The sequence below is a fragment of the Plecotus auritus genome (assembly GCF_963455305.1).
Source record: "Plecotus auritus genome assembly, chromosome: 7".
Taxonomy (NCBI): Eukaryota; Metazoa; Chordata; class Mammalia; order Chiroptera; family Vespertilionidae; genus Plecotus; species Plecotus auritus.
This window is the reverse complement of record NC_137774.1, coordinates 19,530,531-19,557,053: the sequence shown is the minus strand read 5'-3', so window position 1 is coordinate 19,557,053 and position 26,523 is coordinate 19,530,531. Positions and strand designations below refer to the sequence as shown.

The following is a 26,523-nucleotide window of genomic DNA, read 5'->3' as shown; positions in this document are numbered from 1 at the left end:
AAATAGTTTAGCACCAAGCCTAGCTCAGAATAAATGCACAATGGTTGTTACCTAATAATGTTATTAAAATGTTGCTTGATAAATACAGAGGGGTAGATCTGAATCATAGGACGTTTCACCCACATACCTCCTGAAATCCCTCCCCTGGTGAGTTAATGCCTCTAGTGAAAGTGTATGTTGGGGTAGAAAAAGGTTGATAGTCCTAAGGAAAATATTATCCAAGACTTGATGTGGTCTCACTCTTAGATAGAGCTTAAGGTAGGCTGACACAGTAATTTTTTTCTGAAGCCACACCCTAGTCATCTTGCCTCAGACATCCCTTACAGATAGAGAAGTATGAGAATAATAAATAAATCTGCTACCTAACTTAAATAATAAAACATTGCTAATACAACTGTAGACCCACCTTTTTTTTTTTTTTTGTTAATCCTCACTCAAGGATATTTTTCCATTGATTTTTAGAGAAAGTGGAAGGGAGAGGGAGAGAAAAACATCTATGTGAGAGAGACACATCGATTAGTTGCCTCCTGCACGCACCACATCCAAGGGCCAGGCAACCTGCAACTGAGGTACGTGCCCTGAACCAAAATCAAACCCAGGACCCTTCAGTCCAAGGGCTGACGCTCTATCCACTAAGCCAGGGTTAGGGCTAGAGCCTGCTTTTAAAACAATACTTGTGCCCTAGCTGGTTTGGTTCAGTAGATGGAGTGTCAGCCTTCACACTGAGGGGTCCCGGGTTCGATTCTGGTCAAGGGCACATGCCCAGGTTGCAGGCTCGAACCTCAGTAGAGGGTGTGCAGGATGCAGCTGATCACTGATTCTCTCTCATCATTGATGTTTCTATCTCTCCTTTTCCCCTCCTCTCTAAAATAAATGAAAATATATTTTTAAAAAAACACAATACTTGTATTGTTTCTTCGTTACCAAATTATACATTCTCATTATAGGTGATGATTTGGTCCTTTTACATTTCACTTTTGCAAGAGCCCAGTTTACCCGGAAGCGTTGAGGGTGCCGTACTGTTCTTACCTTTACCCACTCCTGTATAGAAATAGTAGTATATTAACTTGGGGTTTTGTGTTTTTTGGTATTGTTTTTATCTGTTCTAAACAGGTGAAACTGGAGAGTGTTTTAAAGCATCCCATGGAGAAGAACCTTTGGAAGAGTCCGAAAGTACTAAAGAATCCAAATCATCATGGAAAAGAGTTTCTTCTGGGAGGTATCACTCAATGTCTGAATTTAATCATAACAAGTTATACTTTTTCCTTCTCCTAAGAATTAAAATTGTACACAATATACCAGAATGGCAGCAAAAAAAACCACACACACACAAAGCTAATGTGAAAATTTTACTAACTTTTAAACCTCTCTGAGGGAGTTTTAAGAACCTTGAGCTATATACAGTGCTTAATTCTCAGCATTAACTACCTACTTATTTTTTTAATTTTCCACCACCTTCAAAATAGTTTACATTCCTTGCAAAAAACCTGGAAAGGAGAGAAATTTAAAAAAAGAGAGAAATCTACCATTTAGAATAGCTACTTTAACAGTTTGTTATACTTCAGTCTTTCTTACTGTGTTTTTTAATTTAGTTATATTGTTTATATAACTTTGTTTCCTGCATTTTAAAATTAGCATATCAAGTCTTTTTCCAAGTTGTTAACCTCTTTATAATCATTTTTAATCACTGTGATAACATACCATTCTTACGGGTGTATCATAATTTACTAAACCACTTCTCTAAAGTGGAAGTGGTTGTTCCTGTGTGTGTGTTCTTTTTAATTTTATATATATATATATATTTTAAAGAATAGTTGATTGATTGATGGTGCGGGGAGGGAAAAAACATTGATGTGAGAGTGCAACATTGATTGGCTGCCCCCCACGCACCAACCGGGGATGGAGCCCGCAACCCAGGCATGTGTTTATATTATTTTTTAAATGTGATGTGTACCTTTGTTTATTCTTTCTTCCCCTTCCCTCCCAATATCTTTAAGTTGCATTCAGAGTCAAAGAGTATAAATGCTACAAGGCTGTCAAAAGTTGTTAAATTGCTTTCCCAAAAGGTCATGACTGATTATACACCCACTAGCAGGATGAAAATGCTGGGTTACTGAACCCTCGTGTACCAATATCATTGACCAATATCAGAGTTTTAAAATTTGTGCTACTTTCATAGAAAAAGTAATTATTATAGGCTTGATTATACTTCTGCTAACTACATGTTGAACATTATAATATTACTTTCTTTTAAATATCTGATTCTCAGATAAGCGTCAAGAAGTTATAAGTGATAGGAGGGAGTGTCTTTCTCTTTCTGTGTATAGCAATGAGCAATCTGAATACTCACAGGCAGGCTGCTTGAAGCAGCTCCTGGGGTTCTCATGGGAGGGGCCCTCTGTGGTCAGGCTGGGCCCTGAGAAACTGAGGGAACTCTTTCAGGTGTTCCTGGTCATCTGAGGCTTTGGACCCCTCTTGGGATGGAGATGAAGTAGAATCTACTGGTGAAATAATTAGACTTGGAGACACAGCACACACCTTTTCTCTAAGAAGTAATGGTGAGTAGTTAAACTTTAAATATCAGTTATTATTATTCAGCATACAACTATTAAAATGTAAATAATTATATTTAGAAATATTTAAAGTTGAGAATAGAGAGAGCCCTAACTGGACTTAAGAACTGAAATCCCTGAATACTACCATTACCCACTAAATATGAACAGTTATCTGAAATCTATGAAGTGGGAGTCATAGGCACATGGGCAAATAGGCGAATGCAAGTTTGTCCTGTAATATGTGGGACTAGATGCCATGGGAATGGAATTCTAGATGCAGCTTAACAATCTAGTCACATTCAGAGTACCCCTTAAGTATAGTTTCCTGAACTGGGTGACTCTTTTTTTCATGGTTTCAACCAACAGGTCTGTACATCCAGTGGCAGTTTTTCTCTCAGGCTTCAGCACACATATCCTACAAATCTACTGCTTATCCTATCTAATAAAAGAGTAATATGCAGATTGACCATCACTCCAAGACACAAGATGGCTGCCCCCATGTGGTCAAAGATGGCCGCCACAAGATGGCCAGCAGGGGAGGGCAGTTGAGGGTGACCAGGCCAGCAGAGGAGGGCAGTTGGGGGGGACCCAGGCCTGCAGGGGAGGGCAGTTAGGGGGGATCAGGCCTTCAGGGAGGGCAATTAGGGGTGACTGGGCCAGCAGAGGAGGGCAGTTAGGGGTGACTGGGTTGGCAGAGGAGGGCAGTTGGGGGAGACCAGGCCAGCAGGGGAGGGCAGTTGGGGGGGACCAGGCCTGCAGGGGAGGGCAGTTGAGGGGAGACCCAGGCCTGCAGGGGAGGGCAGTTGGGGGGGAAGAGGCCTACAGGGCAGGGCAGTTGCGGGGGGCAGGCCTGCAGGGGAGGGCAGTTGGGGGCAACCGGGCCTGCAGGGGAGGGCAGTTGCGGGCAACCAGACTGGCAGGGGAGGGCAGTTAGGGGTGACGAGGCCGGCAGCGGAGGGCAGTTAGGGGCAATTGGGCCAGCCGGGAAGCAGTTAGGCATCAATCAGGCTGGCAGAAGAGTGATTAGGGGGTGATCAGGCTGGCAGGCAGAAGCACTTAGGGGCAATCAGGCAGAGGCAGGCGAGCATTTGGAAGCCAGCAGTCCTGTATTGTGAGAGGGATGTCCGACTGCCCTCAAGGGGTCCCAGATTGGAGAGGGTGCAGGCTGGGTCAAGGGACACCACCCCTGTGCATGAGCCTCTAGTATACAATAAGCCTGAATATCTTTCAGGCCCATTTTGAGCCTTTCTCCTTACCCTCCTCCAACCATCCCAATTCCCTGTGCTGTCCACTTGATTGCCATGCTCTTCTCTGATATTATATTGTTTCTTCTGCAGGGATGCTCTTCCTTTCTATTCCTGGCAAATTTACCCTACAAAGTTGTGTCTCTCCCTGATCTGCCTCAGGCTCTGAGGCTCTTTAACCCTCAGTATAGCCCCCACCTTAACTTTGGTAACACCATTTTATATTTTTTTTTTTCATTTTTTTTTTTTAATATTTTTATTTATTTTTTAGAGAGGAAGGGGGAGGGATAGAGAGTTAGAAACATCGATGAGAGAGAAACATCGATCAGCTGCCTCCTGCACACTCCCTACTGGGGATGTGCCTGCAACCAAGGTACATGCCCTTGACCAGAATCGAACCTGGGACTCTTAAGTCCGCAGGCCGATGCTCTATCCACTGAGCCAAACCGGTTAGGGCTATAATTTTTTTAAATGTGTTTTTATTGATTTTAGAGAGGAAGGGATAGGGAGAGAGAGATAGAAACATAAATGATGAGAGAGAATCATTAATTGTCTGCCTCCTGTATGCTCCCTACTGGGGGATCAAGCCCGCAACCCTAGCAGGTGCCCTGATCAGGAATCAAACTGAGACCTCGGTTCATGGGTCGGTGCTCAACCACTAAGCCACACTGACCAGGCTTGGTGGTAACACCATTTTCACTTTGCATATTAACTTTTGAGTTTTTCTATTATATTAACTGTTAAGGTACAAGAACAGTAGCCATATCATGTTCATTCAGTAAAGAAGGACATTTCATAATGATAAAGGGATCAATCCAACAAGGGGATATAATCCTTGTAAACATTTACACACCCAATATAAGAGAATCTGAATATATAAAGCAAATATTGACAGACAAAAGGAGACATCAACAGTAATACATTATAGCATAGGAAACTAACATCACGTTGACATCAATGAGTAGATCATCTAAACAGAAAATTAACAGGAAACTGGACTTAAAATACACATTAGAACAGATAGATTTAAAGATTATATGATACTTTTAGAACATTTCGGTCAAAAACAGCAGAATATATATTCTTTTAAAATGCATATGGAACATTTCCCAGGATAGACTACAGGTTAAGCCACAAAACAAATCTCAATTTAAGAAAATTCAAATTCTATCAGGCATCTTCTCCACGATGGTATAAAACTAGAAATCAACTAGAAGAAAATTGAAAAACAAATGGATGAAGGCAAAATAGCATGCTACTAAATAAATGGGTTAACAATAAGATTGAGGAAAACATTCAAAGATACCTTGAGACATGAAAACATGACCCAAAAATCTATGGGATGCAGCCAAAGCAGTCACGAGAGGGAAATTCATAGTATACGGGGCTACCTCAAGAAACAAGAAAAATCTCAAACAATCTTAATTCCTTACACCTAAAGGAACTAGAAAAAGGAGAGCAAACAAAACCAAAGTGAATAGGAGGAAGGAAATAATAAAGATCATAGTGAAAATAAAATAGAGTCTAAAAAAACAGTACAATCAATGAAACCAAGAGCTGATTGTTTGAAAAGATAAAAACAATAAACCTTTAACCCGACTCATCAAGAAAAAGAGAGAACCCAAATAAATAAAATCTGAAATGCAAGAGAAGTGACAACTGGCAGCACAGAAATACAAAGGATTGTAAGAAAATACTAGAATATCCTGGCTGGTTTGGCTCAGTAGATGGAGCGTCCACCTGCGGACTGAAGGGTCCCAGGTTCCATTCCAGTCAAGGGCACATGCCTGGGTTGCAGGCTCGATTCCCACTAGGGGCCGTGCAGGGGGCGGCCAATCCATGATTCTCCTCAATGATGTTTCTATCTCTCTCCCTTCCTCTCTAAAATCAATAAAAATATTTTTTTAAAAGAAAACACTAGAATAATTAGTTATATGCCAACTAATTGGACAACTGGGAGAAATGGGTAAATTTTTAGAAACATTCCATTTTTTTTTTAATATATTTTATTGATTTTTTACAGAGTGGAAGAGAGAGGGATAGAAAGTTAGAAACATCGATGAGAGAGAGACATCGATCAGCTGCCTCCTGCACGCCCCCTACTGGGGATGTGCCTGCAACCCAGGTACATGCCCTTGACCGGAATCGAACCTGGGACCCATCAGTCCGCAGGCCGAAGCTCTATCCACTGAGCCAAACTGGTTAGGGCAACATTCCATTTTTTAAGACTAAAACAAGAAGAAACAAAATCTGAACAGACTGATTACTAATAAAATCAAATCAGTAATCAAAAACTCCCAACAAACAAAAGTTCTGAACCAGATGGTTTCACAGGTGAATTTACCAAACATTCAAACTATTAACCATTATCCTTCTCAAACTATTCCAAAAAATTGAAAATGAGTGAAGGCTCTCAAGCTCATTTTACAAGGCCACTATTACTCTGATTCCAAAACCAGATAAAGACATTATAAAATATGTATGTATATATATCACAGTATCACTGTGAATATAGATGCAAAAATCCCTAACAAAATATCAGCAAACTGAATTCAATATGTTAATAAGATACACCATGATCAAATGGGATTTTTTCCTGTGATACCATAAATCTATTAAAGTGATATGCCATGTAAACAAAGGATAAAAATCATGATCAAATCAATAGATGCAGATTAAGCATTTAACAACATAAAGCATTTGTGTTAAAAACTCAGCAAAGTGAGGATAGAGGGAACATACCTCAACATTATAAGGGCCATGTATGACAAACTCAGAGCTAACATCATACTCAATGGTGAAAAGCTAACAGTATTTTCCTTACAATCAGGAACATTGTATTGGAAGCCCTAGCCACAGCAGTCAGACAAGAAAAAGAAATAAAAGGCATCCAAAAAGGACAGGAGAAGTAAAACTGTCATTATTTGTAGATGATAGGATACTATATCTAGAGAACCCTAAGTATTTCAACAAAAAACCTATTAGAATTGGTAAATGAATTCAATAAAGTAGCATGTTACAAAATTAATAATCAGAAATCAGTTGCATTTTTTTTTAAATCCTTGCCCAAGGATATATTTATTGATTTTTTTTGGAGAGAGAAGAAGGGCGAGAGAAAGAGAAACATTAATGTGAAAGAGAAACATGGGTGAGTTGCCTCCTATACACACCCAAACTGGGGATCGAACCCACAACCTTTTGGTGTATGGGAGGATGCCCCAACAAACTGAGCCACCCAGCCAGGGCATTAGTTGCATTTTTATATACTAATAACGAACTACCAGAGAGAGAAAACAATCCCATTTATAATTGCATAAAACAAACAAAATGAAAACCCTAGGAATAAATTCAATCAAGAAGGTAAAAGACCTGTACTTAGAAAATGACAAGATTTTGCTTGCTATCTGTTGAAGGAGATACAAATAAATGAAGGATATACTATGCTCATGGGTAGGAAGAATTACAATGGTTTAAATGTCTACACTACCCAAAGCAATCTATAGATTCACTGCAATCTCTATCATAATACCAGTGGCATTTTTCACAGAACTAGAACAAATAATCCTAAAATTTGTAAGGAACCACTAAAGACCCCGAATAACCACAGCAATCTTGAAAAAGAAAAGTTGGAGGTATCATATCATGCTACCTAATAACAAACTATGCTATGGAGGCCATAATAATCAAAACAACATAGTACTCGCATAAAAACACATAGATCAATGGAATAATAAAGAGCCCAGAAAGAAACCCATACCTATATCATCAATTAATCTGTGAAAAAGGAGGCAAGAATATATAATGACAGTGTCTTGAATGAATGGCATTGGGAAAACTGGACAAATACATGCAAAAACTGAAACTAGACCACTTTCTTACACCATATACCAGAATAAACTCAAAATGAATTAAAGACTTAAATATAAGACCTGAAACTAAAACTCCTAGAAGAAAACGAGCAGTAACTCTGATACTGCTCTTAATATTTTTTGTATACATCTTAAACAAGGGAAACAAAAAAAAAATTGAGACTACCTCAAACTAAAAAATTTTTGCACAGTAAGGGAAACTAACCACCTACAAAACGAAAAGATAACCTACTGAATATGAGAATATATTCACCAATGGCAGATCCAATAAGATTTAATATTCAAAATATACAGCCCTACCAGTTTGACTCAGTGGACAGAGTGTCGGGTTGCCGACCGAAGGGTCCGCGTTCGATTCCAGTCAAGGGCATGTACCTTGGTTGCAGGCTCCTCCCTGGCCCGGACCCTGATCGGGGCTCGTGCAGAAGGCAACAAACGATGTGTGTCTCTCACATCGATGTTTCTCTGTCTTTCCCTCTCTCTTCTACTCTCCCTAAAAATCAATAGAAAAATATCCTCGGGTGAGGATTAACAAAAAAAATTCAAAATATAGGAAGAACGCCTACAACTTAACAACAAAATATTCCAATAAAAAAAATGCACAGCTGCCCTAGTTGGTTTGGCCCAATGGATAGAACATCAGCCTGTGAACTGAAGGGTCCCAGGTTTGATTCTGGTCAAGGGCACATGCCCAGGTGCGGGCTCGATCCCAAGTGTGGAGCATGCAGGAGGCAGCCGATCAATGATTCTCTCATCATTGGTGTTTCTATCTCCCTCCCCTTTCTCTCTGAAATCAATAAATAAATATATATATATATTAAAAATGCACAGCCCTAGCCGGTTTGGCTCAGTGGGTAGAGCGTCAGCCTGCAGACTGAAGTATCCAGGGTTCATTTCTGGTCAAGGGCACATGCCCAGGTGGCAGGCTTGATCCCCAATGAGGGGCATGCAGGAGGCAGTCAATCAATGATTAATCCTCATCATTGATGTTTCTGTCTCTCTCCCTCTGAAATCAATGAATATATATATTTTTAACTTTACTTTTTTTTTAATTTCTTTATTGATTAAGGTATTACATATGTATCCTTATCCCCCCACCCCCCACCCCTCCACTCATGCCCTCACCCTCCTGTAAATGCACAGAAACCCTGGCCAGGTAGCTCAGTAACTTGGAACCAAGGTTTTGCCTTCAATCCCAGTCAGGGCACATACAGGAATTAGCCAATGAATGCATAAATAAGTGGAACAAATAAGGGGGAAAAGGAGATAACTACAATAGTAACAACATTAAAAATTTAAATAATTTTAAAAATAAAAATTGAAAAAGGGATTAAAAAGTCAGGAGAGGAGAGGTTATGAATCCATTTCATTTATACAAAATTTGTGTGTGGTAGATTTATAAAGGAGCAAAGTGGATATTCCCTCAATTGCAATAATATTTTAATATAATTTGTTTGATCTATAAATCTTTCATTATGGTATCATCCAAGACTCCTAGCTCAGACCTATACCTACACAACAGTCAGCATTTCTACAACTCTGGCATCTATTTTTCTAAAGCAAACTAATGAAACATTTTGTAAAACTTATCTTTCAAGTTGTATGCATGATTCTGGGCTACAGAACTACATCTTGCTATCTGATAGTCATTAAAAATAATAGTTAATTTGAAAAATCACACCAACATAGTTCTATTACTATGTCATTCCTGAGATTTTTATCTTCTGGGTACAAAATTTTTGTTTCAGTATGCCATTCACAATTTAAAAAATTTACCTTTAATATTTTCTAGGTACCCAAGATCCTAACAAAATGCATTCTGAACAATCCTCAACTGTACCATGTTCTAAGTCACGTGAAGAAGTGTTGAACCCTCTCTCACCCAGTTTTTTGTCCAAGAGTAAGACATCTTTTCTTAAAGACAGTGAGTAGTAATGTTATTGGACAATTTCTATGAGTTGGAGATAATAATTAGTTCCTGGGACAGTGCTGTTGCTGTTAGCCCTTTTCCTTTTGTTGCTCTACACTTTACGTAGTTTTTTTGAGTTTTACATGATCTTATTTGTAAACTAGAGGCCCAGTGCACAAAAATCGTGCGCTCGGGGGGTGCCTCAGCCCGGCCTGCGCCCTCTTGCAGTCCAAGAGCCCTCGGGGGATGTCCAACTGACGGCTTAGGCCCGCTTGGCAGTTGGACGTCCTTAGCACTGCTGCGGAGGAGGGAGAGGCTCCCACCACTGCCCCTGCGCTCGCCAGCCATGAGCCCAGCCTCTGGTTGAGTGGCCATTCCCCCGTGGGAGGACACTGACCACCAGGGGGCAGCTCCTGCATTGAGCGTCAGCCCCTTGGTGGTCAGTGTGCCTCATAGCAACCAGTCATTCTGCCGTTTGGTCGATTTGCATATTAGCCTTTTATTATATAGGACTAGGGGCCCAGTGCACGAATTTGTGCACCTTGAAAGGAACTGTGGGCTGTGAGGCTGCAGTGAGCACAGGGGTGGGTCTCATCCCATCCTCCACACTGCTGCCCGGCCCCTCCTGCTGTGGACTCCAGTCCCCTCTCTACTGGCAGCCCCGGTCCCACTGCTGCCACTCCCATGTGCTGACGCTGCCAGCCCCACTCGTACCCACTGACGGCACAGAGCAATCAGGGCCGCCAGCCACCTCTCACACCCGCTGGCACCAAGCTATCGGGACCGGCACGGGGCGCCAGCAGCAGGTACAAGCACCAGGCAGGACCGCAGCTTGCGGAAGCAAAGAATTTTCAGTAACCACCAGAGGTTCGCTCCAATGACAGCGACCGGTGCCCCACCTTGATCTGGTGCTCCTGCTCATCTGCTCCACCATCCCTCTGCGGCTGATGCCCGCCATCTTCCACACATGCCCCCTGGTGGTCATCACACGTCATAGTGACTGGTTGTTCTGTTGTTTTGCCGTTCGGTCTATTTGCATATTAGCCTCTTATTATATAGGAGGATGTTTGCTATTAAGTATGAGTTCTGATTTCTTTTTAAGATGGTCTTTGGTGCCCTAACCGGTTTGGCTCAGTGGATAGAGCGTCGGCCTGCGGACTGAAAGGTTCCAGGTTCGATTCCGGTCAAGGGCATGTACCTTGGTTGCGGGCACATCCCCAGTGGGGGGTGTGCAGGAGGCAGCTGATCAATGTTTCTCTCTCATCGATGTTTCTAACTCTCTATCCCTCTCCCTTCCTCTCTGCTAAAAACCAATAAAATATAAAAAAAAAAAAAAAAAAAAAAAAAAAGATGGTCTTTGGGCATACATTTTACATCCCCTATTTTATCACCTAAGTCCTCTCTTCTCAAAGACTTTAAGACAATAAGAGTCCCTGATATATTAGTTCAGTGGTCGGCAAACCGCGGCTCGCGAGCCACATGTGGCTCTTTGGCCCCTTGAGTGTGGCTCTTCCACAAAATACCACATATGTACCTACCTATATAGTTTAAATTTAAAAAATTTGGCTCTCAAAAGACATTTCAATTGTTGTACTGTTGATATTTGGCTCTGTTGACTAATGAGTTTCCCGACCACTGTATTTTATCAGGTGGTAGTCTTCAAATTATTTGTGAATGACAAAATGTAGTAACTTGAAAAATACTGTTTCTTATTGTTATATCTGGGATTTTCATGTGGTTAGTATTACATAAAACCATTGTTAATGACTGCCTTTATAATCTGTGGACAACCATAATTATATAATTATTCTTCAAGCCATTTAGGGTTTTTAGTAGGTTTTTCATTGCTTTTAAATAACTTTTCAGGAAACTTTTATGCTAATTAAAATTACATTCTTCCTAATTTAATTAGATCCCTACTTGCTTACTGAGAATGAGTCCCTGATTTGTTTTTTTGTGTGCTTTTTTTAAAAAATCAAGTTAAAATATATTTCTAAGTAGTATAATGAACATGTTTATATAGGTATATGTATATATAAGATGATTTATTTTTTAGAATTTCATTTTAATGTCCACTTAAATTCATCCAACTAGCAGAAATTACTTCTGTGGATATGACTCCAAGTGCTAGGAAGCTAGGAGAGCCTATCCGATCAGCTATTCCTTTACATCCACCTTATCAGCCTTCAGAGCCTCGAGCACCCTACCCCATAGGAAAAGAATACTTGCATTCAAGTCACTGCTCCCCTGCCATGAATTCTACTGGAGAGGGCACAGAATTTTCTGTGGTAAGTAAAAAAGCTTGCTTTCAGTTGGTTAGATGTCTATAGATTTAGTATCTTGTCCCAGGTCACATAGCAATTGTAGAGCCAGGATTTGAACTCAGGTATTGTGGCTTCAAAACCCACATTGTATGTCCCTGATTAAATAAATTAAAATGTTTAAAAGTATAAAACATGTGAAAAACAACCCTTTATTCAGCATGAACTACTATTAATATCTTGGCCTATTTGCTTCCACTCTTATTCTTTAAAAGAAAAAAATTCTTTATAGAGTTAACCTGTCCTTTATCTTCCTAGAAATAAGAACAGGCAGGTATATGCAAAGAGTAAATTTATAAATAATGATATATTCTCATTTTGAAAAAGTCAAACAATGCAGAAAAAGTACAGAGAAAAAATGAGCATCATTAGCATTAGGTGACCATCATTTTAAACATTCTATGTATTCAGATAGGATGGTGGATGAAAGAAAAGAGAGAGAAAAGGAATCATAGGACAATGATTGCATTTGGAAGAGGCTTGGGGGGTGCGGTGGTGAAAGGACTTATGAGTTGCTGGTAAATACTCTTGACCTGAGTGGCAGGTGAGAATATTCATTTTGAAATAATTGTTGAGCAGGACACTTAAACTTCAATTAAAAAGTTTTTAAAAGTATTTTTAAAGTTTTAAAAAATATTATAGTTATTTACTAAAAAATACTAAATTTAACTTCAATAGAAGAAAAAGATACTGAAGTGAAACTAAAGACATTGTTAAATATCAAATAGTCCTTTACCGCAAGAAATATTTTCCATAAGATTCCCTCTGAGGTTAAGAAATAAATTGTTAAAATGTTACGAATTTATATTCATATTTTAGGAGGTTTTGTCTTCAACTGTTTCAATTTTGGACAATTTATATTGACTGCTTGATATGAAAGATAATGACTTTAATACTTTCCACTTGTGATTTGATCATTTTTAATATTCAGGTTTACCCATAATCCCTGAATTTTCATATTTGCGAATACCTCACCTGCCTTTATAGTTGAACGGCATCCTGAGCCACACTTTTTCTCTGAGTACAAGTTTACAGACATTGCTCCATTCTTTTAGTATTAAGGATCCATAGAGTATTTTGACAAATTCTCTATTTTTTTTAAAAAAAGGAAAACATGGAGAATAAAGGGACCTAGCTTTGTGCAACAGATCCTCCCCCTCCCCCACACTCAAAATGTTATTTTTATGTGTCTTCTTTATAGTTTTTCAAATCAACTCTTTTGTTTTTAAAGGAACCAGATAATAGAGTTTTCTTAACTTCCAAGTTGCCTGAAGATAGCAAACAGGAAACATGTCCAACTCAAGTCCAAAGCCCTAGGACAAGGAAGCTTCCTAAAGGAAAAAGGTAACATTACTGCAGGCTTCATTGTTTACAGTCTGGTAAAGGGATTTGAAGTTAGGGGTATACTCTCCAAATTTAGCTGTGAAGACCAGTACGAAATACTTGTTAAAGCACATATTACAATTATTTTAAACTAAGTAATGTACACTTGGCTACCTAAATATCACATGGTCATTTTTATTACAGATATGAAAACAGAGCTGCAGTCTCATCCTGGGATTCACCTTTCTCCCAGAAGCCAGAAGATAGGTTAACAGGACAAGAATTACATGCAGTATCAGAGAAACTCTCTCAACGGCTCTCTGAACTAGATTGGGCAAGTCTTGTTTTTATCTATATTGATATTGCCATAGTTGGTGATCATTTAAGTCATTTTATAATTGAAAGTGAAAGCTAAGCTAAAAAACCAGAAAGCTACTTGTGTTTTAGTTGCTGTGAAAATGTTCCTTAAATAAGACAGATAGAACATAAGGTGAAAAACAATATAGCCTTTCATGATATAACCAAATTTGGTACAGATTTACCCCAATTTTTATTGAATTCTGATGAAAACAAATCACTTAACATAAGTGATTACATGAAATCATTTATTTTTTTTGTTTGTGTTAAAATATATTTGTAGGAGCTCCAGTAGCGCGATCGGTTAGCGCGGTACTTATAAAATATATTTGTATTGATGTCAGAGAGAAAGGGAGAGGGAAAAAGAGATAGAAACATCAGTGATGAGAGAGAACCATTGATTGGCTGTCTCCTGCACACACCCCCAATGGGGATCAAGCCCACAACCTGGGCATGTGCCCTGACCAGGAATTGAACTGTGCATGACCTGGTTCATAGCTCCACACTCAACCACTGAGCCACACTAGCTGAGCTAAATCATTTATCTTTTGATACATCTATAATATAGTTTCCTTTTGTCACTAAAATTATATGGATCTCTGATTCTCACAAAATACAGTATAATAGTTTGGGGTTATCACTGAATAAATGTATTAAATCCTTATTGAATTACTCTAATTTATTGAAACTGAATAGTCCATAGCACTGGTGTACACTCTTTAGAAATTAAACATGCATAAACATCTGAAACCTTGTTATTAGTACCTAATTATCAGGGGAAGCTTTCTAAAGGTTACGTCTCTCCTGTCCTTCCAACTTGCTTTCTGCTAAAATCAATGAAAAGATGTTGAATTTCATTGGTAGATGTTAAAAAGTGCCCTGGGTGATCGAATTAAAGAAAAGACTCACCACAAAGAAGACACTGGAAATGAAGAGGTGAAGAGTGGAAATGATGAGATACTGTCACAGCACAGTGACGGCATCATGGAGTGTGGGCCGAAGAAGCGAAAGCCAGGTACCTATCCCAGAGGGGCAGGATGAGGACAGGCTAGGGCAGTGGTCGGCAAACTCATTAGTCAATAGAGTGGCAAACCGCGCGAGCCGCAGTTTGCTGACCACTGGGCTAGGGAACCACATAGGCACTTCTATGTGTTTATAATGACTGTCTTTCTCATTTTAAATAGTTCATAAATATAAAAAGGATAAAAAATAATATGAAATACCTGTATCTTCACCATCTAGAAGTAGCAGGTGTTAATAGTTATATTTACTTTACACCTTTGTGTTGAAGAGTTGAAATATCTGTCCTTCCCACAGTCCATTCTTTTTCCTTCCCTCAAAGAAACCCCTCTCAAAATTAGCATTTTTTTTCTTATTCCTGTTTTTATTTTTTCTTTGCAGTTTTATTGAGATATAATTGACATATATCATTGTATTAATTTAAGGTGTACATCATGATGATTTGATATATGTATCTACTGCAAAATGATTCCACAACTTTAGTTAACATATAACCTTTAAGATCTAATCTCTTAGCAACTTTCAAATATGCAATACTGTATTTTTAACTAAAGTCTCCATGAAGAACATTACATCCCCAGAACTTATAACAGGAAGTTTGTACCTCTTGTCCACCTCCACACATTTTGCCCACTCCTAACCCCCACCTTTGTCACCCACAAATCTGTTCTCTGTATCTGAGTGGGGTTTTTTTTAGGTTCTACATATGAGTGAGAAAATACAGCATTTATCTTTTTTTGTCTGACATAATTCATTCAGCATAATACCCTCAATGCCCATCTATGTTGCCACAATGGCAGGATTTCCTTCTTTTTTTATGGTTGAATAATATTGCATTGCATTTATATGCATTCTTTATTCATTTATCTGTTAGTGGACACTTAGGTTGTTTCCATGTCTTGACTGTTGTAATACTACTACTTTTCACGTGGGGGTATAGGTATCTTTTACATTACTACATGTTTAAAAGTAGCAAACAAACCAGCCTCCAGCACTGTGGCTCTAAGTCCTCAGCACCCACATTGCCTTGAATTCTCTTATCATTTATATGACAATGTTTCATCACTTTGTGGTTTCTGGAGAATTGCCATTTTCTTTCTGTTACCTGTGACCTTGGTTATTCATGGTACTTGATGGGTTATTCCTCTGTTGGCATATCTGAAGTAGTGAACACTTTTATTTAGGTACTAGTGGCCCGGTGCACGAAATTCGTGCATACTAAAAGGGGATTAATTAGAGGAAATAATTTAATATTGCTATTTGCCCTTTCTCTATAATAGAAGTGTCAGAGATGAAAGAAAATTAGTAAAATGTATATGAAAACCTTCCTCCTGTCAGAGTCTGGGGTACACCATGGGACCCAAAGTCAAGTCCCCGCCCACCCACATGCGCCTCAAAATCGTGTGAGACCCAGACCCGGCCGCCTCCCCCCCTCATTGGGATAGATCCAGACCTGGCTAGTCCCACCCTTGTCAAAGCCCCTCTGGGCAGGGAATGTAGCTTCAGGTCCCCTGGCCTGGCGCCAGGACAGGGGGTGTGGCCTGAGGTCCCCCATCAAGCCCCACCAGGTGTGGCTCATGGCCTGAGATCCCCTGTCAAGCCCCATCTGCAGGGAGGTGCAGCCTCAGGTCCCCCCTGGGCGGGGGGTGCGGCCTGAAGTCCCCTGTCAAGCCCCACCTGGTGGGGGGCATGGCTTGAGGTCTCCCGGCCTGGCGCTGGGGCAGGGGGAGCAGCCTGAGGTCCCCTAGCCCAGCACCAGGACGGGAAGCGCACCTTGAGGTCCCCTGTCAAGCCCTGCCGGGTGTGGAAGGCGGCCTGAGGTCCCCTGTCAAGCCCCACAGGGGCAGGGGAGGGTGTAGCCTCAGGTCCCTGCTGATTGCTTGTTAAGGCTCCTTATGGGAACTTGGCCTCAGCTGTGGGTGCAGCCATCTTTGTGACGGAGTGATGGTTAATTAGCATATTCCCTCTTTATTAGATAGGATAGTCTTGATTTTAACAATCCAGCAGGTTGATAACTAGGTCTTTCTTTTTTCCCCCAGTAGGTGGTGCTATAGCACAAGTTTTTGTATTCTCTTACCTGCGCTACTTTGCACCTCTGGGATTGTGGTTGGTGGGGGGGGTGTGGTTGTAGGAGTCTCCACCTGGGTGACTGGGTGTGTGTCCCTGCTGTGTCTTAGTCACCTGGATCTCCAGACATCACCATCATGGTGGGGAGATGTGACATGTGGGGATAGGCTGGGTTTTCAAGCCTGCTACACTGCTACCTGGTTCCCTGTGGCTGCTGGTGCCACTGTGCTGAAGCCAAGAGGCTGTAGACATGTCTCCACTGCTGCTGCACAGCCCACTGCAGTCGGGGGAGGGAGCAGATTCTCAGGTGCAGACACTGCTTCTGCCCCTCTTACCCTCTGCCAGGCTGTAATGTGTGGGCTGCACCCCTACTACACCACTGCCACCACTGTTGTGTTAGCTGGAGCCATGGGTCTAGCCACAGCAGCAGGGGAACTGCATCTGCAGGCATCATCCTTGTCCTTACCCCCACTTTCCCTCCCCTATACTAGTACATTCTATCTAATATACCCACCTTTAGATATACCAATGTATGGATCTCTCAGGTGTGGTCGTGTTGAACGGAGGAATCTTTGTTGGGTTATAGATATCTGATTAGTTGTAAATTTAAGGGTAGATACATAGGGGTCTTCCCACTCCACAATGATGCTGACATCACTCCTATACTGCCATCTTGAACAGGAACCCTTTTAACCCTGTGTTTATATGTCTCTTCTGTGTTATAGGACTTGCCATGCCTAGAAAGCCACCCTACAGATCTCATTCGCTCTCTCCATCTCCAGTTAACAAAAACAAACAGTTTCATATGGAAAGAAAAAAGCAGAGAAAGCCAAAAGAAACAGATACCCGCCGATTCCAAGCTAAGGTACATTCCATCTCTTGACTACCATTCGACAGCAGGCAGTATCATTTACCCTCAGCCAAATGCTATAATGAACATGCTGTTGATTAAAGGCTAAAATGCATTTAATATTGTTGAGCTAAGTAGATGATAGGAAATTATGTGACATGGCTTTTATGTCCCCCATTAGGGAGCATAAAACTTGTACTCACAAAATTTTAAGAAGACTAACCTTGTCAGATATAGACTAGTACTGAAGGAAATTAAGAAAGAGTAGGTCAGTAAGGGTTGATAGTTTCAGAAAGAGCTTTAGAGATGAACAGAATTTGAGGTAGATTAAATGTGACAGGCCATTTGCAGTACAGATAGGATGAAAGTAACCAAGACAGGAATGAGAGGAGGTGGTTAGGATTCAACAAGGAGAATGTATGATTACTAAGGAAGACTTTCTGCTATGGAATAGGGATTTTGAAATGTAATATAAATTTAATACACTTAAGTTGTTTTCTATAGTATCCTATATAATGAAAACCTGATATGCAAATTGTCCCCTTGGGCCGTTGTTCAACTGCTCGCTATGACATGTGCTGACCACCAGGGGACAGCGTGGAAAATGGCGGGAGTTGGTGACGCACTGCGACCTCTTGCCGGCTACCTGGGGGCGTAGGTGACGAGGATAGAGGTGCAGTGAGAATGTGGGGTGTCCACCGAGCTCACTCTCACTCCCCCTGCTAACCTCCCCCAGGACGCCAGGGCTCGCGCGCTGTGGAAGCCCCCCGTGCTCAGGTGCCGGGCGCCTGCGAGGAGCCCCTCCCCACCCATGCAGCCTCTTTCGGGTGAGCTGGGCTGCAGCCGCCAGGACCGCAGGGACCCGTTGGGCTCCCTGTGGTTTCATGCAGGAGCCAGTCTGCGAGGCCGACTGGGAGAGAGTGTGCTGCCTGCCCCATGGGGACTTGGGCACTGTGACTCAGGCGGAGAAGGGTGTACGGGGGCCCAGAGGCCCAGGTGCTGCTCAGGGCCCAGAGATTAGCTGGGACCTGCCCTTCCACGCCAGACATTCGCGCATTGATCGCCGGCCAGGCCTAGGGACTGCACCGATGCACGAATTTATGCACAGTGGGGTCCCTCAGCCTGGCCAACGATCGGGGGCCGGCCGAGGGAGGGATCATGGGAGGTGGCCGACCGTGGGAGGTTGGCCGTGGGAGTGCACTGACCACCAGGGGGCAGCTCCAGCATTGAGTATCTGCCCCCTGGTAGTCAGTGCACATCATAGCTACCGTCCAGTCATAACAGTTGCTTAGGCCAGCAGTCGCCAACCTTTTGGACCTCACGGACCACCAGTGAGTGGTCCGCGGACCACCGGTTGGCGACTGCTGGCTTAGGCTTTTATATATATAGATGTGTTACAATAGCATGTAACTTCAATTCAATTTGTAAATTCCACTCAAGGGAATATCAAAATAATTTCAAGAACTATGAGAACAAAAAAATACATTATGTAGAATTTCATTTTATGTCTCAAGTACATGTCTATTAAATAATGTATATTTGTGATATAGAGCCTGAAAGGTACTTTTTAAAAAAGTGAATACATTGGCAGGATCTTAGATGAATTTTCTTCCTTCATTTTCATTTGTATGTTTTTTATAACTAAATGTCATATGGCCTTTTCCTGTGTAGGCACTAACTGAGGCATTTGAAAGGGAACTAAGAAGAAATAAAGTTCAAGAGAATATTGGACCTCCAGAAACAAATGAGGAGGAAACAGTGGGTAAAAGTCTCTACTGTAATAAATGCCATTTGATCAGATCAGTGGAAAGTACAGAGAGATGAACTTTTTAATATGAAAAAAGAATCAGCAGGGCATTAGCTCCTTAGAAAAAGGCAGGATTTCATTTCATGATGTGGGATTTTTCTCTTATTTATAGGGTATCCAAGTTGCTGAATGTAGCAAGACATTATACCAAAGAACACGAGCATTTTTCCTTCCTGCCCAAAGGTTTAATAGATAGTCTAGGGCTAACAAGTTAAAGGGACGTAAGAGAAGACAGGAAATCTCAGTTGTTACATACCTGGTGGGAAGAAACCCAAAGCATCAGTTTTCATTGCCTTTCAAAAGGATGGTTACAGAAACTGAAAGCATGGGAAAAAATGCTTATGCTAAAGTGTTCATAAATAAAACAGGATACAACTAAACATTGGGAGCTTTGACAACTTTTTCCATGTAGATTTAAAAAGAAACAAGCACACCAAAACATTATTAGTTGTATTTAGGGTGTAGGAATATGGCGACTATGAAATTTTAAAAAAAAAATTGTCCTTTTCAAATTCCAGAGGATGCCAAAAGTGAAAGATTCTTTTTACTTAGAGTAGATAAAAACCAGATTTTAGAAATCTAAAGTAAGATGGTTTGGCTCGGGATTAGTTAGCTATTTTTGTCAATATGTAATATTTAAGGTGATGTATTAAGTTATTAGACTTCTGTCTTACTTCTATTCTGTTTTATATCTGCTTTAAAGGAAAAAATATACAGAGAAGCTGGTTATAAAAGAACTCCAAAACGTAGTCAACCCTGGAAGATTTACTCTAGAAACACCATAACTCCAAGTCCAAGAGGTGGCTTGCCAAAAGCAAATAAAGTAGTTCCAAGTAAGAACCACAAAATTGTACTTTGTGCAAAACTGGCATCCTTTAAAAATGTGTCCTACATCCCAAGGACATGCACTGAAAACTGACATCCACAAGTTAGTTGGAAAAAGTTACCTCTTTTATCACTGCCATGCACTAGATTTCTGTAAAAAGATAAAACTCCTCAATAAGGCATTTATTTAAAACTCATCAATAATATCTTAGGGAGGCTTATCTCTTGGCACCAAAGGAATGCTAGGGCCACTCACTACCTGCTGCTCCGGCTTTTGCTTTTACTCTCTCATTTATGCTGGCTGCCTTTTCTTTGTTTCTGGGAAGTTGGTAGAATCAGAGGGATGCGCCAAAGCAAGCAGATGGCCTGTCCAGCTCCTGTTATATTGACAGTTGGTGCCAGTGAGTACTAGAGTCCTGTTACAAGGAAAATGAGGTCATATGACATGCCAAGGTGCGGTTTCAAAGACGGCTAGCCTTCTAACTACATCCCATCAGACACACACTTTGCCTACCAGTAGGGCTGAGAAGTCTGTGTGACCACACACACAACATCCACCCAAGGCAACCGAGTCAGCTGAGCAGCTAGGATGGACTTCACAAGACCAGCTTGTCATCAATCAGAACTGTTGAGCTTATTTTCATTTGTACTAGTAGTTGGCTCACTCTGAGAAGGGATGCAAAAGTAATAACATACTTTCAGAATTGTTCTTTTCAGGATCAGAACCACATCACTTAGGTAAGCTTTGAACTATCAGGAAGGTGGGATGAGAGTTATTAAAAGCTGTCAGCAAGTCTCTCAGATTAAGAGCTTTTTTTTTTTTTTTTAACCTTGCAGTGAAAGTAAATGAACACAGTCTCCTGCCCCTGATGCTTGAGCAGTTTCCATTTCTCTATGTTTCTGGCCAAACACTAAGCAAAATGTGGAAACAGCAAATTGCACAGGTTGAACAGCTCAAAAAAGATGCATATAGAGAAGATCGATCAAAAAAGAAACTCCAGGATGAAGTAAGCTGTCAATTTTAAGCATAGGAATAATCAAAAAGGGAAAGAACTTATCCCTGAAAATTTAATGAACAGAATTATTAACCTCCTTCCCTGTTGTCCCACTTAAAGATAGAAGAAGCCTTAAGAAGGCATGACCTGCTTACTGCACTTGTCAAGAAAGAATATGAACATAACAAGAGATTGGTATGTCAAGAGAAAGTTGGGTATAACTTTGAATTTATAACTTGTATTAATTACTTTTATTTGTACCAGCTGGGCAGTAGCCCCACAGATTGTTACCTTGAACACTTGCCTGTGGAAGCATCTGGGGCTTAAACCAAAACTGATGAGGGGGAAGTTGCTAGATCCTTTCTAGCACACAGTTTCATTTAGTCTTTATTGTAACAAGATGGACACATTTTCTATGAAATGAAAAACCCAAGGCTTTGAGATGTTAACTTGCCCTGGATCCCACCATAATCAATCAGTAAGGAGCAAGGTTGAGATTTTTAATCCAGGTCTGTTTCTACCTTCATGGTCCCTTTGAGGTACCACGTGGTTGTAACTAGTGCTTTAGTCCTCTCCCATCTTCCCAGGTCCCAGGTAGAGATGAGGTAGTTTACCAGCCTCCATTATAATTTGGATAGAGAATCATACACAGCACATTATCCTCTGTTGAGAATAATGAAGGGAAAGGACAGATCAGAGACAATATGCTAGAGAAAGATTTAAAAACGATTGGCTGAATGTAGAGATAAGCAATGAGAACCATAATCCCAAACATTTCCAAAGGGGAAGCCATCTGAGGAACTGCATGTGGTACTTTGATATGAGGGAAAGGAAACAGATATCTGAACACCTAGTTAGAGGGTTTATGTACATGACCTCATTTCATCCTCACTACTTTGTAAGAAGATATTGCTTAATTTCCTTAGTATTGATGTAAATACTCTTAGTAACTCAAATTTTGCTTGAAAGAGAGCCATTTTTCTACTCCTAAGCTGGCATGTGGGTGTGGAATGGGGAGATGAGATCTCAGGTCCACCAGGTCTCTGCTGCTCTCTGCAGCAGAGAGGGCTCATTGGGGCAGCTCTTAGGACTGAGGCGATGAACCACCAAAGGCTAGAGTATGTCTGGGGGCTGAGTCTTTCACACTCTGTGCCCAGGCAGTAGGCCACTGGTCCTCCATACCCGGCTGACTGCTGGAAGACACTGGTGGGGAGTGGGACAGATGAGAATGCTAGAGTCTGTATTCCTGTTATCCTTCTGTTTCTCTTCCCCTTTCCCAGCAAGACTTCAAGGACCGCATTCATAGGCAGAAGTTGACCCAATCAAAAATAAAAGAAAGTCGACAGCAGATTGTTCGAGCCCGAAAATATTATGATGATTATCGAGTTCAGTTGCGTGCAAAAATGATGAGAATGAGGACACGAGAAGAAATGGTAAGTATGGCTTTTCTAGCTAACCCTGTTAAGAAGGTGAATTTTGTCTGTTACCTTTCAAGACCACCTTCTTTGTTTGTAACTCTTGTCCCAGTTTGAATCCAAAATTCAAATACAAGTCCTAAAATGCTGGCTGTGAAGAGTTCAGACTTGACCATACCTCATATTATTACCCCAGTATATATCCCAGTCTCTTCTCAGTCTCCACTGCCCTCATCCGAATTCCCTCTGACCTACTGCACACAGGTACTTCTCCCATAAAATGGCTTTAGGGATTTGGGGGCATATTATCAAAGACAGGAACTTAAGATGTGATTAGATAACCTAGGTTTCCACATAGAATCAGGAAAAGACATAGGGCAGATATGCTTTGAGATGTTTCCACAAAGTATTTGCTGTCTCATCCAAATCAGGCTGAAATGCTTAATATTTGAGATTCTAAACTGGCAATAAATTTCATCCCTAAAGTAAAACTTTAAGGTAATTATAGTTAACTGGGCTGAATACTCTGAAGTGGATCATACATATATTATCCTCATTTCTAGAAGATACTACTACGGCTTTGAGAGGTTAAGTGACTTGAGTAAGGTAATATGGCTGGCTAGTGCATACATGGCTCTAAGAACCAGTTCTTGATCAAGAATTCTTATTAATCAATGGAGGACAAGTGGGCATATTCAAATCCATTGAACAGTTTGCTTTCCTGTGGCCTGTTATGTGCTAATCAACATCACCCTCAGTTATTCACAAGAGCAGATGCAACATTTGTTTCTGCTTTGGGGTTCTTGCCCTATATACATGGCTGCTTTAGTTATCTTTTTTGAAAGCAATAAAGAATTTTGGGCTTCAGGAAAAGATGCTGAAACATCATTAGTCATAACGGAAATATAAATTAAAACCACAGTGAGATACCAGCACACCCACTAAAATGGCTGAAATAAAAAAGACAAGTGTTGGCAAGGATGTGAACATGGAACCCTCATGCAGTGCTGGTGGGGCTATAAAATGGTACAATGACTTTGGAACAGTCTGGGGGTTCCTCAAAAGGTTAACATAGACCTACCATATCACTCAGCAATTTCACTCCTAGGTATCTATCAACACAGATAACTTACACACAAGTGTTTGCAGAAGCACTATTTATAGTAGCCAAAAAGGGGAAATAACCCAAATGCTATCAGCTGATGAGTGGGTAAAAGAAAATGATATTCATACAGTATAATAAACTTTGGCAATAAAAAGGAATGACACATTGATACATGCTACGATATAGATGAATCTTGAAGACATGCTAAGTGAAAGAAGCCAGATACAAAAGGTCACATAGTATATTATTCCATTTATATGAAATGCCCAAAATAGGCAAATCTATAGACATAGAAAGTAGATTAGTGGTTGCCTGGGGAGGGCAGAATGGGAAGTAGGGTTTTTGTAGTGATGAAAATATTCTGAAATTAATGGTTGCACAACTCTGAATATAATAAAACCTACTGAATTATACACCTTCAGAAGGTGAACTTTATGGTATGTGAATTGTCTAAATAAATCTGTTACTTAAAAAAAAATCTTTGTGCCCTAGCTGGTTTGGCTCAGTGGATAGAGCATCAGCCTGTGGACTGAAGGGTCCCAGGTTTGATTCCAGTCGGGGGCATATGCCTGGGTTGCGGGCTTTATCCCCAGTGGGAGGTGTGCAAGAGGCAGTCAATCAGTGATTCTCTCTTGTCATTGACGTTTCTATCTCTCCCTCTCCCTTCCTCTCTGAAATCAATAAAAATATTTTTAAAAAAAACAAAAAATAAAAAAAAATATTTTTTAAAAAATCTTTGTGAAATATAATGAGTATATACCTCCATGTGGGTAAAATGATTATATTCCTCCATGAAAAGTTCAGCATAACTTAATTTTTCTGATTAAATAACTGACAGATATTTAAGAAACTATTTGAAGAAGGCTTACAAATTCAAAAGCAAAGATTACGAGACCTAAGAAACTATGCCAAAGAAAAGCGAGATGAACAAAAGAGACAACACCAGAATGAACTGTACTCGATGGAGAACTACTATAAAGACCAGGTGGGCTTACTGCTGCCTGCTTACATTCTCATGTGCTTAGTACTGACCACCCTGTCAAAAGTCAGCTTAGTCTGCTGAACAGTAGCTCTACATATTAATTCAGAACTTGTGACTATACAGGTTAGACTAACCCATTTTCAAGATTGAAATTTAAGATTAAATAAGTTAGGGCTTACCTAAAGTACAGGTTCTATATTGCCCTATTTCTATTAAAATAAAAATATAGAACTGTTATATTTAGACTACAAATAAAGTATTTGATTTTTTTTTTCTTCCCTGTAAACAGTTTTCATTGCTGGCAGAAGCCATATCACAGGAACATCAAGAACTCAAAGCCAGAGAAAAATCCCAGGCCCAGGTAATGATTAACAGGATAGAAATCATTTATTTACATTTTTAAGAAGTAAAAATACAATTATATTACCCCTCAAGGGGAACGGAGAGAATACTAGTAAGAAGGTTCATCTGTGGTCCAAAACATTTATCCTGTGATTTCAACTTTACCTACTAAGGCCTCTGTATATTAAATTATTAAAATTATTGCAGGAGCTTGATCAGCTGGAAGTTGGAGAAGGAATAAAAATAGATAGATGAGGGTGGCCTGGCTGTGTGTTCTGAATAGCAGGATGACATGAATTCTCTTTTAGACATTATATAAGGTGAAGAGGGAGCTGAGATCTAAGATGGAGAAGGAAATTCAACAACTGCAGTACATGATCACGCAGAACGACGAAGATGCTTTCTTCCGGGAATTAGAAGCTGAGCGCTTCAAATCTCGGCTTCACCTGGCTTCCTTTCAGTACAGTAAAAGTCCCTTCCCCTGAGGCTACTTCCATAAATGGTCAAGTCTGGAAGACTTGACCAGGGCAGACTTAGAATTGAGTAAGTAAACTAAATCAAAAGAATCATTTCTAAATGTCTTGTCTACATATTCATTCCAATACTTTTAATGAAATAACGTAATAAAAATTGTTTTTTTAAAATACATTGCTCTTGAATTTATGAACTAAAACCTTAAAGGCACACATTCTTCATTAGTCATGTGTACTAAAGCAGTCAACAAGCCTTGATTGAGCAGCCAGCTCCTGAAGCCTATTGTGGGTCAACAAAAATTGAAAGGAAAAAAAAAAAAGTGCCTGAGGACCAAACTCTCTAATTCCAAAAAGAGAAGTGAGCTTGTCATCAGAGATGGGACAGAGGAGTAACCCTTGAAGACAGGTTCAATTGTGTGTAGCTTTTTCACCTGGTGGCTAGAAGAGAATTTATGCATATGGCTTCCTGGGGTCGGTAGAGGACAGCGTGAGGAGAGGCCAAGGTGGAAGGCCAAATGGTGTATGTCTCAAAAGCAAATTAGTGATGGCAGGTGGGAAAGAGGCATAATGGACTTGAAGCAAGAAAGAGTACACCAAACCCTAGTGGGGGAACATGAGAAAAAAGAAAAACCACTTGGTGTGGTGTCTTCCATGGAGAAGAGGGCTTCAATGAAGCCAACAACTAGAGGAAGGCTTCAGAGCAGTTGAGGATATGGGGAGTTTTGCTGATCAAAGCCACAGAATGGCAGAGGACACAAGGAAAGGATGGTTGGAAGGGAGAAGAGAGATTCCCATTAGGGCGTGTAGAAAGGAGCATGGCGCCCTAGCTGGTTTGGCTCAGTGGATAGAGTCTTGGCCTGCGGACTATAGGGGCCTGGGTTTGATTCCTCTCAAAGGCACATGCTGGGGTTTCGGGCTCGATCCCCAGTAGGAGGCATGCAGGAGGCAGCTGATCACTGATTCTCTCTTATCATTGATGTTTCTATCTCTTCCCCTTTGAAATCAATAAAAAAAATATTTTTTTAAAAAAAGGAAAGTAGCATGGTGATGAGCTTATGAACAAT

General features: G+C 40.5%; 1 protein-coding gene across 4 annotated transcripts in view; it reads left to right on the top strand.

The window, feature by feature from the left end:
* The window catches only part of CEP95 (centrosomal protein 95), a 37,040-nt gene extending 10,831 nt beyond the window's left edge, over positions 1–26,209 (top strand). For 2 of the 4 annotated variants that reach the window (XM_080681354.1, XM_080681353.1), the window contains exons 5-20: positions 1,114–1,219; positions 2,443–2,558; positions 9,461–9,592; positions 11,672–11,865; positions 13,130–13,242; positions 13,426–13,555; positions 14,443–14,593; positions 17,391–17,530; positions 19,187–19,273; positions 20,026–20,155; positions 20,985–21,154; positions 21,263–21,337; positions 22,423–22,575; positions 24,501–24,647; positions 24,934–25,005; positions 25,295–26,209. In XM_080681354.1, the coding sequence (XP_080537480.1) occupies positions 1,114–1,219; positions 2,443–2,558; positions 9,461–9,592; positions 11,672–11,865; positions 13,130–13,242; positions 13,426–13,555; positions 14,443–14,593; positions 17,391–17,530; positions 19,187–19,273; positions 20,026–20,155; positions 20,985–21,154; positions 21,263–21,337; positions 22,423–22,575; positions 24,501–24,647; positions 24,934–25,005; positions 25,295–25,471 (2,093 nt within the window). In that variant the 3' untranslated portion in view covers positions 25,472–26,209. The remainder of the gene's footprint in view (positions 1–1,113; positions 1,220–2,442; positions 2,559–9,460; positions 9,593–11,671; positions 11,866–13,129; positions 13,243–13,425; positions 13,556–14,442; positions 14,594–17,390; positions 17,531–19,186; positions 19,274–20,025; positions 20,156–20,984; positions 21,155–21,262; positions 21,338–22,422; positions 22,576–24,500; positions 24,648–24,933; positions 25,006–25,294) is intronic. The other 2 variants (XM_080681351.1, XM_080681352.1) reach the window with 2 other exon arrangements.
* Positions 26,210–26,523: the final 314 nt, after the last annotated feature.